Source organism: Kogia breviceps, chromosome 12, assembly GCF_026419965.1.
Source record: "Kogia breviceps isolate mKogBre1 chromosome 12, mKogBre1 haplotype 1, whole genome shotgun sequence".
NCBI classification, from domain to species: Eukaryota; Metazoa; Chordata; class Mammalia; order Artiodactyla; family Physeteridae; genus Kogia; species Kogia breviceps.
Genome location: NC_081321.1, coordinates 19061394 through 19079266, shown reverse-complemented (window position 1 = coordinate 19079266; position 17873 = coordinate 19061394). Strand labels below are relative to the sequence as shown.

The 17873-nt window shown below is 41.9% G+C and overlaps 1 protein-coding gene across 7 annotated transcripts in view; it reads left to right on the top strand.

Moving 5' to 3' along the window:
• Positions 1-17873, top strand: part of BCAT1 (branched chain amino acid transaminase 1) — a 112562-nt gene that overhangs the window by 48537 nt on the left and 46152 nt on the right. For all 7 annotated transcript variants that reach the window (XM_059080124.2, XM_067008893.1, XM_067008897.1 and 4 more), the window contains 3 exons: positions 3864-4064; positions 9802-9912; positions 12617-12736. In XM_059080124.2, coding sequence (XP_058936107.1) covers positions 3864-4064; positions 9802-9912; positions 12617-12736 — 432 coding nt within the window. The remainder of the gene's footprint in view (positions 1-3863; positions 4065-9801; positions 9913-12616; positions 12737-17873) is intronic.

Genomic DNA, 17873 nt, shown 5'->3' with positions numbered 1-17873 from the left:
GAATCAGCTATGTGTATACGTATATCCCCATATCCCTTCCCTTTTTCGTCTCCCTTCCACCCTCCCTATCCCACCCCTCTAGGTGGTCACAAAGCACGGAGCTGATCTCCCTGTGCTTTGTGGCTGCTTCCCACTAGCTATCTATTTTACGTTTGGTAGTGTATATATGTCCATGCCACTCTCTCACTTTGTCCCAGCTTACCCTTCCCCCTCCCTGTGTCCTCAAGTCCGTTCTCTATGTCTGCATCTTTATTCCTGCCCTGCCCCTAGGTTCATCAGTACCACTTTTTAAAATTCCATATATATGTATTAGCATATGGTATTTGTTTTTCTCTTTCTGATTTACTTCACTCTGTATGACAGACTCTAGGTCTATCCACCTCACTACAGATAACTCAGTTTCCTTTCTTTTTATGGCTGAGTAATATTCCATTGTATATATGTGCCACATCTTCTTTATCCATTCCTCTGTTGATGGACAATTAGGTTGCTTCCACGTCCTGGCTATTGTAAGTAGAGCTGCAATGAACATTGTGGTACATGACTCTTTTTGAATTATGTTTTTCTCAGGGTGTATGCCCAGTAGTGGGATTGCTGGGTCGTATGGTCGTTCTATTTTTAGTTTTTTAAGAACCTCCATACTGTTCTCCATAGCGGCTGTATCAATTTACATTCCCACCAACAGTGCAAGAGGGTTCCCTTTTCTCCACACCTTCTCCCACATTTGTTATTTATAGATTTTCTGATGATGGCCATTCTGACTGGTGTGAGGTGATAACTCATTGTAGTTTTGATTTGCATTTTTGTGGTTTTGATTTGCATTTCTCTAATGATGAGTGATGTTGAGCATCATTTCATGTATTTGTTGGCCATCTGTATGTCTTCTTTGGTAATGATAGAATTGTTTAGCTAATGTTAGAAATAGCAGGTGGAGGAATTCCCTGGTGGTCCAGTGGTTAGGACTCTGCACTTTCATTCCCGGGCCCCGGGTTTGAACCCTGGTTGGGGAACCAAGATCCTGTGGGGTATGCCCCCCCCCCCAAAAAAAAAAGAGGGCTTCCCTGGTGGCGCAGCGGTTGAGAGTCCGCCTGCAGATGCAGGGGACGCGGGTTCGTGCCCCGGTCCGGGAGGATCCCACATGCTGCAGAGCGGCCGGGCCCGTGAGCCATGGCCGCTGAGCCCGCGCGTTCGGAGCACATGGGAGAGGCCACAGCAGTGAGAGGCCCGCGTACGGCAAAAAAAAAAAAAAGAAAGAAAGAAAGAAAGAAAGAAATAGCAGATGGGAGGTTGAACTTTATCTTACTTTTGAAGAACCACGCAAATTATTGGTTTTGTCATTGGAAAAAAATAAAAAAGGTAAGGTCTGTTGCCTTCGCAATATTTCAGATGCATCCAGAATTCAGGGATAAAAACCTCATCCCTTCTACTCACACTCTCTCTGCTACATTTTTAGCTACTTTCATCTTTCTGCTTTTGTTTTCTATCTTACTCTCCCGTTATTAAGAAACTTTTATTAATAGTGTTAATAGGTGAAATTTTGCATTAAGTTTGCCTTACTATATTGATATAGTTCCAGATTTTTCTTAGCCCAGGATCCCCCCAGCCACTTTTTCAAAAAAGCTAACTAAAGCCAAAGCACAAGTACTTCCTTGTGGAAGGATACTGTGAAAGCATTCATGCAATAAAAAGTTTATGTTAGAATTGCACTCACTTTAAATCCCGCCATCTTCTGAGAATGAGTCTGTCATTCATTATGGAGTGCATCTGAAATCAACCAAAGTTATTTTTAGCATTTAAGAAACCTTTACTGCTGTGTGTGTCCGGCACTGTGCTAGGTTTAACTGCAAATACTCTAGCCATTGTTCTTAACTAAATAGTCTAGAAGGATTGGCAAGCTTTTTTTTTTTTTTTTTGTGGTACGCGGGCCTCTCACTGTTGTGGCCTCTCCCATTGAGGAGCGCAGGCTCCGGACGCACAGGCTCAGCGGCCACGGCTCACGGGCCCAGCCGCTCCGCGGCATGTGGGATCTTCCCGGACCGGGGCACGAACCCGTGTCCCCTGCATCGGCAGGCGGATTCTCTACCACTGCGCCACCAGGGAAGCCCGGCAAGCTTTTTGAATGGGCCAGATAATAAATATTTTGGGCTTGAGGGTGATCAGGTTTCTGTCACAGCTAATGGACCATATGCCATCAGGTGAAATTTGCCTAACATCCTCCCTAGTCTAGAGGATAAGGGGAGAGAAATGGAATTCGAAGATCAAAACAGTGTAGCTGGAATAAATTTATTTTCTTGCACTTAGTAAAGGGTTTTACTTGGATTAAATACTGATAGAAGAAATTTTTTCCTGCAAATTTTGCATTTTACTGGCATATTCCAAAGTAGCGTTACTAGACTGGCCTGAAAATTACAGTAATATGTTGTCCTTAATACCTTATACTTCATTGTAATGTGAGCTTTCCGGTTGTTTTGAAATAAATGACGTTTTTATGTTATGTGGCAGCCTGAATGGGAGGGCAGTTTGGGGGAGAACGGATACATGCATATATAGGTATGGCTGCGTCTCTCTACCAGTGCACCTGAAACTATCACAACGTTGTTAATCGGCTATACTCCAAGATAAAATAAAAAGTTAAACAAAAAATAAATAAATAACATTTTTAGCCTAAATGTTTTTCTAAAAATAACTGAGTATCGTTCATAATCTATCAGATGACCCAAGCAGCTATAAAGCAGTGAATTAATCAGAAGTAATTAGATTATTTGAAAAATAATGATCAGAGCTGGTGATAGGAAGTGAAATTCTGTTATTTGATTTTGGGGGGAAATGACTACTCTTGTGTATGGAAAGAAGTGGAGTCTGATCTTCCTCAGAACCTATTAACAGCTTGAACTTGTCCTTGGTTAATTTTGTTTTTAAGTGTTCTGAAAGCTCCCTCCGCTGTGGTTTTGGTCAGCATTCTACCGCTATTGTGAAGTTAGCAATGCTATTGTCTGTGATCCGGATGCTTACGTGTTGGCCATTGTAACCGCCAAGCCGGCTGTGGAGAGCTGGTGAAATGCGGCTGTGTGAAGTTGTTTCCTATTACTCTTATTTATCTTTCTTTCAATAAGGGGTCCTTTGTTCACTGTTTCCTCAGTACAGAATAGAGGATTTATATCTTAGTGTTCAATCTCGACCTGTGTTTGCGGCGAGGAAAACATTTGCTTCACTCTGCTTGCCGCCTGTCTCCTACGATGCACCCGGAGGATTTTGGAAGCCTTCCGCCAGGAATTCTTTGGGGGGGAGCTGGAGGATAACCATCCCAAGAGCTTCAGTTCTTAATGACATTCTTTTTAGTTTAACAAGTCATTGTGAGTGTTTCTGTTTTCATTCTAAGACCCCTCTTTCTTCTTTCTCGAATGATCCACATGGGTTCTATGGTGGGAGTGAAGAAGAGATATGTTCTTTTAGCGTCATTTAACTCCATCGACTCTTCTGTCCCTGTTTCTAAATGCCACTGAATTTTGGTTCTGATATTTGTTCGGCGGTATACGTTGCAGAGATTTTTTTTTTTTTTTTTTTTTTTTGCTGTGCCCCGCGGCTTCTGGATCTTAGCTCCCTGACCTAACCTTACTGGACCGCTAGGGAATTCCCTACGTTCCAGAGATTTTTAAACAACAGTCCAAATTCTGAATGCAGGCATGATTGGCTTCTCTCACGCAGTGTTGTTAAATTTCTGCGTTAGTTGCCAACATTTAAAAGTCAAATGATTTCACTTTCTAACTGGCCAGTGACTTATATTGTATCTGTCTTTTTATCCTCTATCTCATCCAGCAGGTGTTCAGTTACTTTTCTTTAATGGTGCTGATTTTCTTCCCCAGGCTAAAGATCTAATAATCACACCAGCCACCGTTTTAAAGGAAAAACCAGACCCCAATACTCTGGTTTTTGGAACGGTTTTTACGGATCACATGTTAACAGTGGAGTGGTCCCTGGAGTTTGGATGGGAGAAACCACACATCAAGCCTCTTCAAAACCTGTCATTGCATCCAGGTTCCTCGGCTTTCCACTATGCAGTGGAAGTAAGTACTTGGGAATTAATGATGGCGACATACTTGGTCTTCACTGGAGTTACTAAGTAGCTCCCCCGCTCAAAGCAGCAGGGCTTTACCATATTAACTAGAGGCCATCATAAATGGCCTGTAAACAGTTGTATTGAGGGTAAGTCTTAAGAACTAAATTTTCAGATAATCTTGAATTTTTAAAAATCTCAATTAAAAAATTATGTTGGTGGTAAGCACGCTGTAGGGTATACAGAAATAAAAATATAATGTGCATATAATGTGCACATGAACTTGTAACATTGGCTTATAATATTATTTAAAAAATTATTTAGAGCAAATGGGAAGGACAGTTGGCAAGAAAATTAGCAACCAAAAAGCCTGTACTGTTGATATTTCACTAAATCACCTCTCTTAGATCTTCTAATGATTGAGAAGGGGTCATTGAGTACAATATTATATTTAGATTTTAATGCTAACTGCATGGTTTTATGACAGCAATAAAATGTAGTTATGCATGTTAAGGGACATGTAATTAAATGTCATCCTTCAGGCACGAGTGGGATAATTATAAGCATCAAATATTAAATAGTTAGAGGGTGCTTCTCTGGTCCTTCTCAGGATACACACTTAGCCAAATACACAATATACTTGACCCCAGTATATTTTACTCTTTTTTAATGTGTTGAATATCTTTCCTAGAATATTGGGGTATAGAAATGAAGCAATGGCCTACTTACTAGGGGACTAAAAGGTGGTAATAGTAAATATTCAGAATGATTATGATAAAATAACTACATTTGTTTATTGAAATCCTGCAATATGCCCTGTACCTAGGTATCTCATACGGGTCATTACATTTAATTGTTTTAAGTGAAAAAGCATATAGTTAATTATTCAGGTTCTGGAGTCAAACTTCCTGGGCTCAAAGCCTGTCTGTGGTCATATTATTTTAATCCAAAAGTGAACATACAAATAATTTCCTTGGACATCTTTCTCCTCCACTCATCAGCCCTGGTGATTTTAGAATCCTATTGATTTTATTTTTAGAGCTACAATTACATGTGGTTTTGTTGATTTCAAAAGTATTTTTTGATAAATATGTGAAGATTTCAGAGAGTGAAGGAGAGACATGTGAAGTGTGAGTAGGGAACCTGGATGAAAGAAAATGCAATTTTATAACAGTTACTTCATTTTTCAGGTTGAGATACATATTTAGTGAGATAGAATGTAATTTGAAAAAATGGACAACATGTACTATTTAGTGAATACTTATAAATGAGTGCCCACGTAGCTACCACCCAAGTAAGGAAATAGACCTAGACCCTTTGAGCATCCCAGAAGCCTTCTCGTGTCCCTTCCACATCATAAAACCTGTATCTTCTGGCACTCGTTATTCTTACTTTTGTGGTAACTTTTCTTTGCTTTTCTTTTTGGATTGTATGTATCCCTACGGTTTTGCTTCTTTCTGAACTTTGCATAAGTGGAATTCTAGTGTGTGTGTGTGTGTGTGTGTGTGTGTGTGTGTGTGTGTGTGTGCGCGCATGTGCGCGTGCGCCCATGAGCCTGTTTGAGCTCAATGTTATGTGAGCTCTAAGCATCCAGGACCAACCCTAATATCTGTGGGTCCTGGGACAAATGTACAAACAGAGGCACCCCAAAGTCCACCCTCTATCTCTTTCTATCCTGGCTCCATCCTGTACCACAGGGGGCCTCACACACACACACGTAGATGCCCACACCACCTGCAAACAGATGACCCTTGGCCATCCCTTGGACTTAGATGTGGACATCCTAGTAGTCCTGTCTGTTCTTAAGAGGATGAAACCAAGGAGGCCCATTGAGGCCCTGAAAATAGGATCAGGGCCATTTGGGTAGGGAATTCTAGGGAGCTGAGTACTTGGAGTCTGTCTAGAAAAAGGATTCAGCCAACGCCTTGCTCCAGGGGGGTCACAGCTGGAGAAAGACAGGGGTGAGAGGCCCTCTAAAGTGTGAGGCTCAGGGCAGAGGCCCAGGTTATCTGGGTCAAAGGGTGATAGGAACCACATCATATGCTCCTTATAGCAATAGTATTCCGTTCTGTGAATATATTCAGTCTATTGTTGACGTGCACTTGTGTGGTTTCTTTCTGTGAACATTCTCGTACATAGTATGCTGGTGTGCTTGTATACCTGTTTCTTTAAGTCAGCAGCTCTCAAAGTGTGGTCCACAGACCCCTGAGCTCCCCTTTCAAGAGATCGCCAAGGTTAAAACTCTTCACAATAATACCAAGGTATTATTTTTCTTGTGTTGACATTTGTACTAGGTAACACTCTGCCACCCAGCCTCTGTTAGTCATTATCTTGTTTACTGGCATGCATTACAGTATAAAAAGAATGTCAGTTTTACCTAGGAATGTTCTTGATGAAGCATAATAATGATTAATTTTATTAAATCTTGACTCGAGTAAACATTTTAATATTCTGTGTGAGAAAAACAGCAATTTCGCGTAAACCTCTAATGTCATACTGAAGTGCTAAGGTTGTCTCAAGGGAAAGGAATTGTATGATTGTCTTTGCGTTGTGAGCTGAACTGGTTGCTTTTTCCATCTAGCACCATTTTTATTTGAAAGAACAAAGAAAAGTTACTCAAACTCAGGTGTGTGGCAGATTTTTTTTTTTTTAAATAGAGCTTTTTTTCTCTTTTTATTTATTTATTTATTTATTTATTGGCTGTGTTGGGACTTCGCTGCTGCACTCGGGCTTTTTGGTCTGTTTTGCAGTGAGCGGGGGCTACTCTTCGTTGCGGTACCCGGGCTTCTCATTGCGGTGGCTTCTCTTGTTGCAGAGCACGGGCTGTAGGCATGCGGGCTTCAGTAGTTGTGGCACGTGGGCTTCCGTAGTTATGGCTCGCGGGCTCTAGAGTGCAGGCTCAGTAGTTGTGGCACACAGGCTTAGTTGCTCCACGGCATGTGGGATCTTCCCAGAGCAGGGATCGAACCTGTGTCCCCTGCATTGGCAGGCGGATTCTTAACCACTGCGCCACCAGGGAAGCTGGCAGATGTTTTTTTGAAAATGAACGACATGAGTCTGTCACTTCCAGCAAAACAGTGGACTCTGTTGCCTGTGATAAAATTCTAGCTCTCAAGTGAAAAATTGGAATTTTGGAAAACTTGTTTCCACCACCGTGAGCTTGTCCCTTTCTGCTATAAAAGAGGTTTTATTTTTTATGATATTGGTGGTGATATTTAAAGGAGTTACCCTTTGGAAGATCTGTGTAACTCAGGGAACCCAACATTTTTCCAAATGAGTGTTACATGATATTACAAATTTATGTATGAGTAAAGATTTATTCAAAGTGCGGGGCTTCCCTGGCGGTCCAGTGGTTAAGACTCTGTGCTTCCACTGCAGGGTGTGTGGGTTCGATTCGATCCCTGGTCAGAGAACTGAGATCCGCATGCCTCACAGCACGGCCAAGAAATTAAAAGATTCAAAAAACAAAAACAAAACTGAAGCACATTTTAAAATGAAAAAAAAAGTAAAGATTTACTCAAAGTGCAAGATAGATTATGATGACTTTTTTTTTAAATTATTTTTTTAAGCAGTACGCGGGCCTCTCACTGTTGTGGCCTCTCCTGTTGCGGAGAGCAGGCTCAGCGGCCATGGCTCACGGGCCCAGCCGCTCCGCGACATGTGGGATCTTCCCGGACCGGGGCACGAACCCGTGTCCCCTGCATCGGCAGGCAGACTCTCGACCACTGCGCCACCAGGGAAGCCCTATGATGACTTTTTGATGTGTTAATTTGCTTATTCTGAACCACAGTCCCCAGAATAACGTTTTTCATCTCCTGCTGGGGACGGACTACAAGGGCGTTCTCTTGTGAGCACTGGAGGACATAGGAAGGCAGTGGCGGTTTTGTTGCGTACATGCGCCTTCTTCTAGTTATTCAGTCACACGCTAATTTAGGTGCTGTTTGAAGGAACTCTGCAGATGGGGTTAAAGTCCCTAACTAGTTGATTTGAAGTTGATCAAAAGGGAGATTACTCTGGGTGAGCCTGACCTCAGGACTTCCATGCAGCAGCTAGGCCTACACATGCACACAATCTCTTCCGCTGTCGCTCCTTCCTGACTCACTTGCAGATGGGCTGCAGACCACACTTCCTGGGTCCAGCCTGCTTGTGATCTTCTCACAGGCTGTCCTACAGATTTTGGACTTTGCTTAGCCAGCCTCCACAAATGCGTTGGGCAGTTTCTTCTAATAAATCTGTAAATGTTATACGTATTTCTTTTCTTTTTTGTTTTTTTTTAAAATAAATTTATTTATTTATTTTTGGCTGCGTTGGGTCTTCGTTGCTGTGCGTGGGCTTTCTCTAATTGTGGTGAGCGGGGCTGCTCTTTGTTGCGGTGCATGGGCTTCTCATTGCGGAGCATGGGCTCTGGGCGCGCAGGCTTCAGTAGTTGTGACACACGGGCTCAGTAGTTGTGGCTCGCGGGCTCCAGAATGCAGACTCAGTAGTTGCGGCGCACTGGCTTAGTTGCTTCGCGGCACGTGGGATCTTCCCAGACCAGGGATCGAACCCATGTCCCCTGCGTTGACAGGCAGATTCTTAACCACTGAGCCACCAGGGAAGTCCCTGTTTTATGTATTTCTACTGGTTCTCTTTCTTCTCAGTTGAACTCTGACTGACCATTGAATTTTAACAAATGAACAGAGCATGAAAACCTCATTTATGGGGTTTGATTCCACAGTGTAACTAACCTTTAAGGGACTGCCACTTGTCAAGTTGTGGAGGAGTATCAGAGAAGAATATCCACAATTATCTGAAAAGGTTATCAAAAATACTTCCTTTCTCAACCACATATCTATATGAGACTGGGTTTTCTTTGTGTACTTCAGCCAAAACAGCATTGCAAGAGATTGAATGCAAAACCAGATATGAGAATCCAGTTGTCTTTTGTTAAGCCAAATATTAAAGATTTGCAATAATTTAAAACAATGCCACACTTATCATTAATTCTCTTGGAAAATATAGATAATTTTAATGAAAATATTTTAACATTTCATAGTTTATTGTTAATAAATAAATAAATTTAAAATTTCTCACTACTGATAATGGTAAATATTGATAGAATTACCTTATAAATAAAAGCTCTTTGGGACCTTTATAATTTTTAAGAGTGTAAAGACATCCTGACACCAAAAATTTGAGAAATGCTGCTTAAGGGTCTAGGAATATGCTGATGGTATTGGATATTAACTTCATTTTTACACAGAAAGGGTAACTATTTTCCATAGTGATTTTACCAGTTTTTATACCCACCAGCCATGAATTAGCAACCACATTCAACCATGACTCATCAACCTTGCCAACTCTTAGTATAACCTGATTTTAAATTTTTAGCCAGTTTAATGCAATGGCATATTATTGTGATGTTTATTTCAATGGATATCTCCTTATTTGAGGTCCCTGCTTGTTTCCATCTTTTGCTCACTATTGTGTTCCCTTTCTCTTTTTTTTTCTTTCTTTTTTTTTTGCGGTATGTGGGCCTCTCACTGCCGTGGCCTCTCCCACTGCGGGGCACAGGCTCCAGACGCGCAGGCTCAGTGGCCATGGCTCACGGGCCCCCGCTCCGCGGCACATGGGATCTTCCCGGACCAGGGCACAAACCCGTGTCCCCTGCGTCGGCAGGCAGACTCTCAACTACTGTGCCACCAGGGAAGCCCAGGGATTGTTTTCATTTAGTTACCTTGTAACATTTATTTCTCTTTTATCTTCAGTTATTTGAAGGATTGAAGGCATTTCGGGGAGTAGATAATAAAATTCGTCTGTTTCGGCCAAACCTCAACATGGATAGAATGTACCGGTCTGCTATGAGGGCGACTTTGCCGGTATGTATATTTAGGAGTTTCTCTTGTGTTTCTCTTGTTGTAATGGGTCACTGAATTCCACCAGACAAACCATTTCTGAATACTTAGATCAGTATTTGGTATAAACCATATGAGCGCTGAATTTCTTTCTGATCTGTTTTTTAATCAGTGAGTTAAAAATACAAGGAAATAACCGCTTGGCAGCTCCACAATCTGTTTCTTTGTGAGTGTCTGTGGGAGATAATGGGATAAGGAAGAAAAATATACCTCAAACAGAAATAATAAAATTTAAAGACCATATGAAAATATGGTGTACTGCACAGATATATGTGGGATGTTTTGCCTAACTGCTAAAGACACTAGCAAGTATGCAGTGATTTAAGTAGTTGTTTTGATATTTTAGCTCAAGTTTTATTTAAAGAAAAAAAAAAAAAAGGATGTATAAAACGGTTTCTCACGGCCACTGGGTCCTGGCTATAACATTGTTTTTTATGGAGCAGAATTCATTCTAAGGTGGGTTGGATTTAGCCCCTAAGGTTCATGTCTAGGTAGGAGGTGACTTAGATTACTTTCATTCCCTGAGACTTGACCAGGCTGTCTTTCTGAACTGAAAGAAGTCTTTTCCGCCTTTGACATATTTTGTTCGTCCCTAACCTTCAGCTGTGCATTGAAGAAGGCCAAGTGATGACTCCTTTTTAGCCAGGCTGTTCCTTCTCCTTCCTTTATTTTTATTTATTTATTTTTTTTTTGCGGTACGTGGGCCTCTCACTGCTGTGGCCTCTCCCGTTGTGGAGCACAGGCTCCGGACGCGCAGTCTCGGTGGTCATGGCTCACGGGCCCAGCCGCTCCACGGCATGTGGGATCTTCCCAGACCGGGGCACGAACCCGTGTCCCCTGCATCGGCAGGCGGATTCTCAACCACTGCGCCACCAGGGAAGCCCCTTCTCCTTCCTTTAATAACACATTCTTCACCGACCTTCTTCAGAGGCCATAATATAGTAGCAGAAGGGAAATTCAGGAAATTTCTTTGGACTCCGTCCTAGTTCCACTCTTTACCCATTACAGACAAATCATTGGGAAATCCTTTAAAATGAGGACAGAAGGAAAGGGAAGTAACATTTATTGGACATCAACTGCCACAAACTATGTTATGTGGTTTTACGTTCCTTGCCATTTTAATCATAACAGTAGGCTATCGTCAAGAAGGTATGTATTGTAAATTTTAGCAACACCTTTGTACAGAGAAGAAAACTCAAGCCCGCAGAGGTTCAGTGATTTGCCTAAGATGACACAGAATAATGGGACAGGGCAAGAGCTTCACGAGGGATGTAAGTTTTTAAATCCCTAGTGAAGTTCTTTCCACTAAATCTTACATCTAAACAGCAGTATCAGAGATCCCGTGCTTGATACAGGGAGATGGTATATCCTACATGATTGGCAGTCCCGATTTCTATAACATTACCACACTGTGATTGCTGCTGTAAGTTAGTATTTAAATAGCCAAATCCTGATGTCATGAGCTCTATCCATGTGTGTTTCTGACTCATTTCTACCTTGGATAACCCACAGCATCTCTGAAAGTATGTTTCTTTGCCCTGCCAAGTGAATAGAAACTACTTATTTTACAAACTGTCACCCATCTAGTATATAAAAACCTTTTTCACCTTAGAAGTAAACTACTCTTTGCTTTTGCCCATTTTCCTGTTGGATCATCTGTCTCTTTCTTACTGATTTTAGGTTATCTTAACATTTTCCTGTTACGATCCTTTGTTGGATATGTTATAGATAACTTCACCCAGTGTGTCACTTATGTCGTTTGAAGAACAGAAGTTCTTAAGTTTTAAATAGTCAAATTTTGTCCATTTTTTTCCTGTATGATTTATGCTTTGTGTCTTTTAAGAATTCTACTTTAAGGTGACAGATATTTTGTATGTTTTTTAAATAAAAGTCTTAATGTTTTCTCACATTTAAGCGTATAATCCAACTACAGTTGGCATTTGGGTATGGTAAGAGGTAGGGAACCACTTTTTTATCTTCCTCATGTAGATAATCTCTCATTCCATCACAATTTGGGGGGGAAAAGTCACAGAAAAAAGAAGTTTTGTTTGGGTTTATTATTATTACTTTTAAAATATTTATTTACTTATTATTACTTAATAAATTTATTTATTATTTTTATTTTTGGCTGCATTGGGTCTTCATTGCTGCACACGAGCTTTCTCTAGTTGCGGCGAGCGGGGGCTGCTCTTTGTTGCGGTGCGCGGGCTTCTCATCACGGTGGCTTCTCTTGCTGCGGAGCATGGGCTCTAGGCACGTGGGCTCAGTAGTTGTGGTTCGCGGGCTCTAGAACACAGGCTCAGTCGTTGTGGCGCACAGGCTTAGTTGCCCCGCGGCAGGTGGGATCTTCCCGGACCAGGGCTTGAACCCGTGTCCTCTGCATTGGCAGGCGGATTCTTAATCACTGCGCCACCAGGGAAGCCCCATATTATTTTTTTTCAATTAAAAAAAAAATTTTTTGGCCTCACTGCGTGGCCTTGTGGGATCTTAGTTCCTCGACCGGCATTGAAAAAGGGCCACTGCAGTGAACACACCAAGTCCTAACCACTGGACCACCAGGGAATTCCCTATTATTACTTTTTTAATAGTCAAAGCTTTCCTGAGGATCATTTCTTACTGCTACAATGGAAGAACATTGCATTATTCATTATGTTTTTCATTCCTTCAGGCGTTTGACAAGGAAGAGCTTTTAGAGTGTATTCAGCAGCTTGTGAAATTGGATCAAGAATGGGTCCCTTACTCAACATCTGCAAGTCTGTATATTCGTCCTACATTCATTGGAACTGAGGTGTGCAGACTGACTTCCTGTTTTGGGGGGAGTTATCATTGTTTATGCTTGAAACTTCTAGTATGTAGTTTGAAATAGCCCCCCCAGTAGCATCATTAATGCTCCTTTACCTTGATTATTAAGACTGTAAACATTTTTTTTAAAGGGCCAGATAGTCAGTATTTTAAGCTTTGTGAGCCATATGGTTTCTGCCACTAATCAGCTCTGCCACTGTGGTACAAACACAGCCACAGACACCAACATAAATAAGTAAAGAAATGAGCGAGGCTGTTTGCCTTCCCCTAATCAAGACTAACCACGATGTCCTCAGCTTAGCGGTGTAATGCTAGGTAAGTGCCCCTCCAAGGTAAGAGTGGTAATGGCTTTGAAATTTGGAGGAGAGAGAGCTGCTACTTTTTTATCTTCATTTTCCTCATGTCTTGGGATTACTTGGTAAGGAGATGGAGGGAGTGGAGGGCCCTCTTCTCCCATAGAAAATGTTGGAAATAAAGTTCACAGTGGATATTAGGGGAGGCACTTGAGAGCTAGGGGAACAGGTCTAAACAACATGGCTGTGAGATCTCCCAGTAGGTCACAGTCTATTGGTTGGTGCCCTTGCAAAGGAAGGACATGCCTGGAGTGTCCAAGGCCATCTGTGCAGGTGAATATGTGATATAAAATATAAAGACTCTGTCCCTATCTCCTTCCTCTACTGGGTAGGGGTGGCCTTATGGAGAATAGGTGATAATGAGAGATCATTGATGGGGGGAGTTGAATGTGGGTGGGGGGGTGAGGGGTTGTGTGGCATATGGAGATCTTTAAGGTTAGGGACAAGGAGACAGAGCTTTTGCTATAGTCTAACCATTCTGCTCTCTACGAGGTAATTGTATGGTTACCAGATTTTCCACTGGGTTGTATGAATGCAAGCAGCAATGCCAGAGGATAAGTACCTAAGTGGTCCTTTGGTATCCTTTTTTTTTTTTTTTTTTTTTTTTTTGCAGTATGCGGACCTCTCACTGCTGTGGCCTCTCCCGTTGCGGAGTGCAGGCTCAGCGGCCATGGCTCACGGGCCCAGCCGCTCCGCGGCATGTGGGATCTTCCCAGACCGGGTAACGAACCCGTGTCCCCTGCATTGGCAGGCGGACTCTGAACCACTGCGCCACCAGGGAAGCCCTGGTATCCTTTTTGATGCCTTTTGAAATACTATTAAGAGCCTACATAATGGATTTCATGAATTGCAGTGTCCCTAATAAGCTTTAAAGAATCGGCACAGTTCAAAAAGTCATCTTCTCCTTAAGTTTCTGACATTTGATTATTACTGAGCTTTTAAATATTATTATTTAACTTTAGACTAAGAAGTAATTTTTTAATTTTGTTGAAACGTTTCTAATCTCAAAGCACTACCTTCTAAGGTATCCTGAGGTGCTTTCCCACTCTGAGATCTGATTCTTCTATTCCTAGTTTGTTGAGAGTTTTTATCATGCATGGAGGTTGGATTTTGTTGAATGATTTTTCTAAATGTCTTGACATGATTATGTGGTTTTGTCCTTTATTATAATATATTATATTAACTCATTTTTAGATGTTAAAACAACCTTGTATTCATTGGCTAAATCATACTTGCTCATGGTGAATAATTCACATTATATCTTGCTGTATTCACTCTGCAAATATTTTGCTACGAATTTTTGTGTCAACGCTCATGAAAGGTATTGGTCTGTAGTTTTCTAACATACCTAGTTCTGTGATTTAGTCAATTCTTTAGAGTCCTGGAATTCTATAATCTAGAGTTAGAAAGCTTTTATTTTTTTTTTATTTTTTTTTTTAATTTTTTTTTTTTTTGTGGTACGCGGGCCTCTCACTGTTGTGGCCTCTCCCGTTGCGGAGCACAGGCTCCGGACGCGCAGGCTCAGCGGCCACGGCTCACGGGCCCAGCTTCTCCGCGGCATGTGGGATCCTCCCGGACCGGGGCACGAACCCGTGTCCCCTGCATCGGCAGGCGGATTCTCAACCACTGCGCCACCAGGGAAGCCCTAGAAAGCTTTTAAATCTGATTTTATAGTCTGGCTGGTTGTCCCAATAATCCTGGCTATTAGTAGTCCTCAAAGTTTTGCATATGAATCACCCATGTGTTGTTTAAAAAACACATATGTATCCCAATCCCCAGAAATTCTGGTCGAGTGGGTCTGGATGGTGATTCTGATGCCTGCCCCAATATAAGGACCTCAGTGATAAAAACCCTGCCAAGCAGTCCTCTCCCACTGCACTCTATCAGCTTACATGTTTGATCATGCTTTGGACCTAAGAATCACGAATTTTTAAAAATCTGCTTTCCAAGAATTGCAAGCAATAACTGATACCATTTGATGAGTCAACACTATTTATATTTGGTTGGCATGTTTACATCAATTAGAATCTTCTAATTCATGGTATAGGCAGAAAAAACAATAACCTGTAATTCAGAAATGAGCATGATATAAATAGCATTTAGGGAAGTATATAGATTTAAACATTTGTGCACCACATGAATGTTTATACAGTCCAGTCTGGTAATTATCACTTGTTGCCTTTTCATGGTGGCTACATTTGATATGTGAGCTACTGGCTGGAGGATTGGAGCCAGTGGGTTCTAGGTCACTGGGATTCCTTCATCAGGGATGACTAACTTTTGCTTGCCTTTTTAGGTTACTCGGTTTTCTGATGGCTCTGTCATGTCTCTGCCTTCATAGAAGAACTGCAGGCTCACCTCTGTATCAGTTATCTGATGCTTTGGTCTTGTGTGCTGCTAGCTAACATCCACTTTTTTAAAAAAAAATTAATTTTATTTATTTATTTATTTGGGGCTGCGTTGGGTCTTCATTGCTGCGCACAGGCTTTTTCTAGTTCAGGCGAGCGGGGGCTACTCTTCATTGCTGTGTGCGCCTTCTCATTGTGGTGGCTTCTCTTGTTGCGGAACATGGGCTCTAGGCGCACGGGCTTCAGTAGTTGTGGCTCACGGGCTCTAGAGCACAGACTCAGTAGTTGTGGCGCACGGGCTTAGTTGCTCCACAGCATGTGAGACCTTCCCGGACCGGGGCTCGAACTTGTGTCCCCTGAATTGGCAGGCGGACTCTCAACCGCTGCGCCACCAGGGAAGTCCAACATCCACGTTTTTCTTTCATGGTATTTTCATGGTTATTTTGACTGATTAAGTGGATCTTTTATCCAAGAGGTATTTTGATTTCTTTGAATGAACGAATATATGTTGGGGAAATTTTTTAAGGTATGTAACCACCTACTTGCTCACATGTGCCTGGTCTCTAGTCCCTGGTATGGCACTCACTTGTGTATAGAGAATATTCAGTATTCTTCAATAGACATATTTGTACTGGGCTCCAGCTTCGTCCCAAATAACCTAAATCCATGGAGCCAGGATGAGACACTGCATTTAAACAAACTCTCCAGAGATTTTTTTAACTACTTACAAGAGAATCACCATCCCAAGTCTTGTGTTTACTCCAGGGATTGCAGACTTGCACCAAGGTGGAAATATTTTTATCTTTGAGAGCTGCACTTCATCCTACGGGCAGGGTGTTGTTTTCTTTTTCATGAGCTGTGATATGACAGTCTGATGTTCATTACTGCTTCACACTCAGTTAAATTTTGTAGCTGCCATATAATTTGAGAGTAGCTCTGACACCAACTTACGAATTTCATTACATTTGCACAGGCGCTCTGCCTCTCTACATGTTTTTTTTTTTTTTTTTTTCCTCTATGCAGGCCTCTCACTGTTGTGGCCTCTCCCGCTGCAGAGCACAGGCTCCAGACGCACTGGCTCAGCGGCCATGGCTCACGGGCCCAGCCGCTCCGCGGCATGTGGGATCTTCCCGGACCAGGGCATGAACCCGTGTCCCCTGCATTGGCAGGCGGACTCTCAACCACTGCGCCACCAGGGAAGCCCTCTCTACATGTTTTATAATCAATGGATTCTCCATTATTTTTATTATTTTACATAGGTAACACCTATGTACCAATGTTTTTGTGCAGTTCTTCATGTCTTCCAGCCTTCTCTGATAATAATTGGATCCATTACTAAAAATCCTTTTAGGTTTAGGACTGTAATGAACAGAAGAGTATTTACTGGAACATGTATTAATAGCTAATTAATTAGCTAGTTAAATAACCAGTGAACAGAGATTGCCAATAAAAAGATACCAGGTAGAAATTTGAAAAAAAAAAATTTCTAGAAAGTTTACATTATTAAGCAAAATACTAAACAGGATTACATAAACCTCTTGTAAAACATTTAAATTAGAGGATAAAATCATTCATGATCCCAGACACTTTCTCATATTAAAAAAAGAATTTCAGCATCATTTCAGTCAATATCTTCTGAAATATTTAGTTACAGGTAGTTGAAAACTTAAAGAGGAACTAAAAGCTATAGTGTTTCAAACTGCTGCTGATTGTTAACTGGAAATTAGATAAAATCTGAAATCATAATGTTTAAATAAAAAACATTTACATAAACAGTTTCTAAATCTTTACCAGCTAAGAAGCTAAACTTATATGATTATCAGGTTCAGTACTGAATACCTCAGAAAGCTCCATCTAAAAAAGCTGTCTTGTGCTGGGTTTTTTTTTTTTTTTTTTTTTTTGCGGTATGCGGGCCTCTCACTGTTGTGGCCTCTCCCGTTGCAGAGCACAGGCTCCGGACGCTCAGGCCCAGCGGCCATGGCTCACGGGCTTAGTCGCTCCGCGGCACGTGGGATCCTCCCGGACCAGGGCACGAACCCGTGTCTCCTGCATCGGCAGGCGGATTCTCAACCACTGCGCCACCAGGGAAGCCCCCTTGTGCTGGGTTTGACATCTGTTTTATCCAACTCTACCCTGTTTGGTAACTCTGAGAAGGTACAGCTACACACGCGCAGATGGGCTTTTATTTCCTCCGCAATCCTGATAAGTGTACACAGGTGCTTTGACCATGGTCCATAGCAAAATATGCACAACCACAAACCGAGGTTCCCTCTGATTGGTGCTCCAAGCCTCCCACTTTTCCAGTTTATCTCAGCATCACCTCACCTTACTCTCTCCACTGGGGAGGTGGTGCCAAATAACATCAGGGCTGAGAATAAGTGTCGTAAGGAGGGTCGAACCTGATGGGAGGGACAACCCTCTG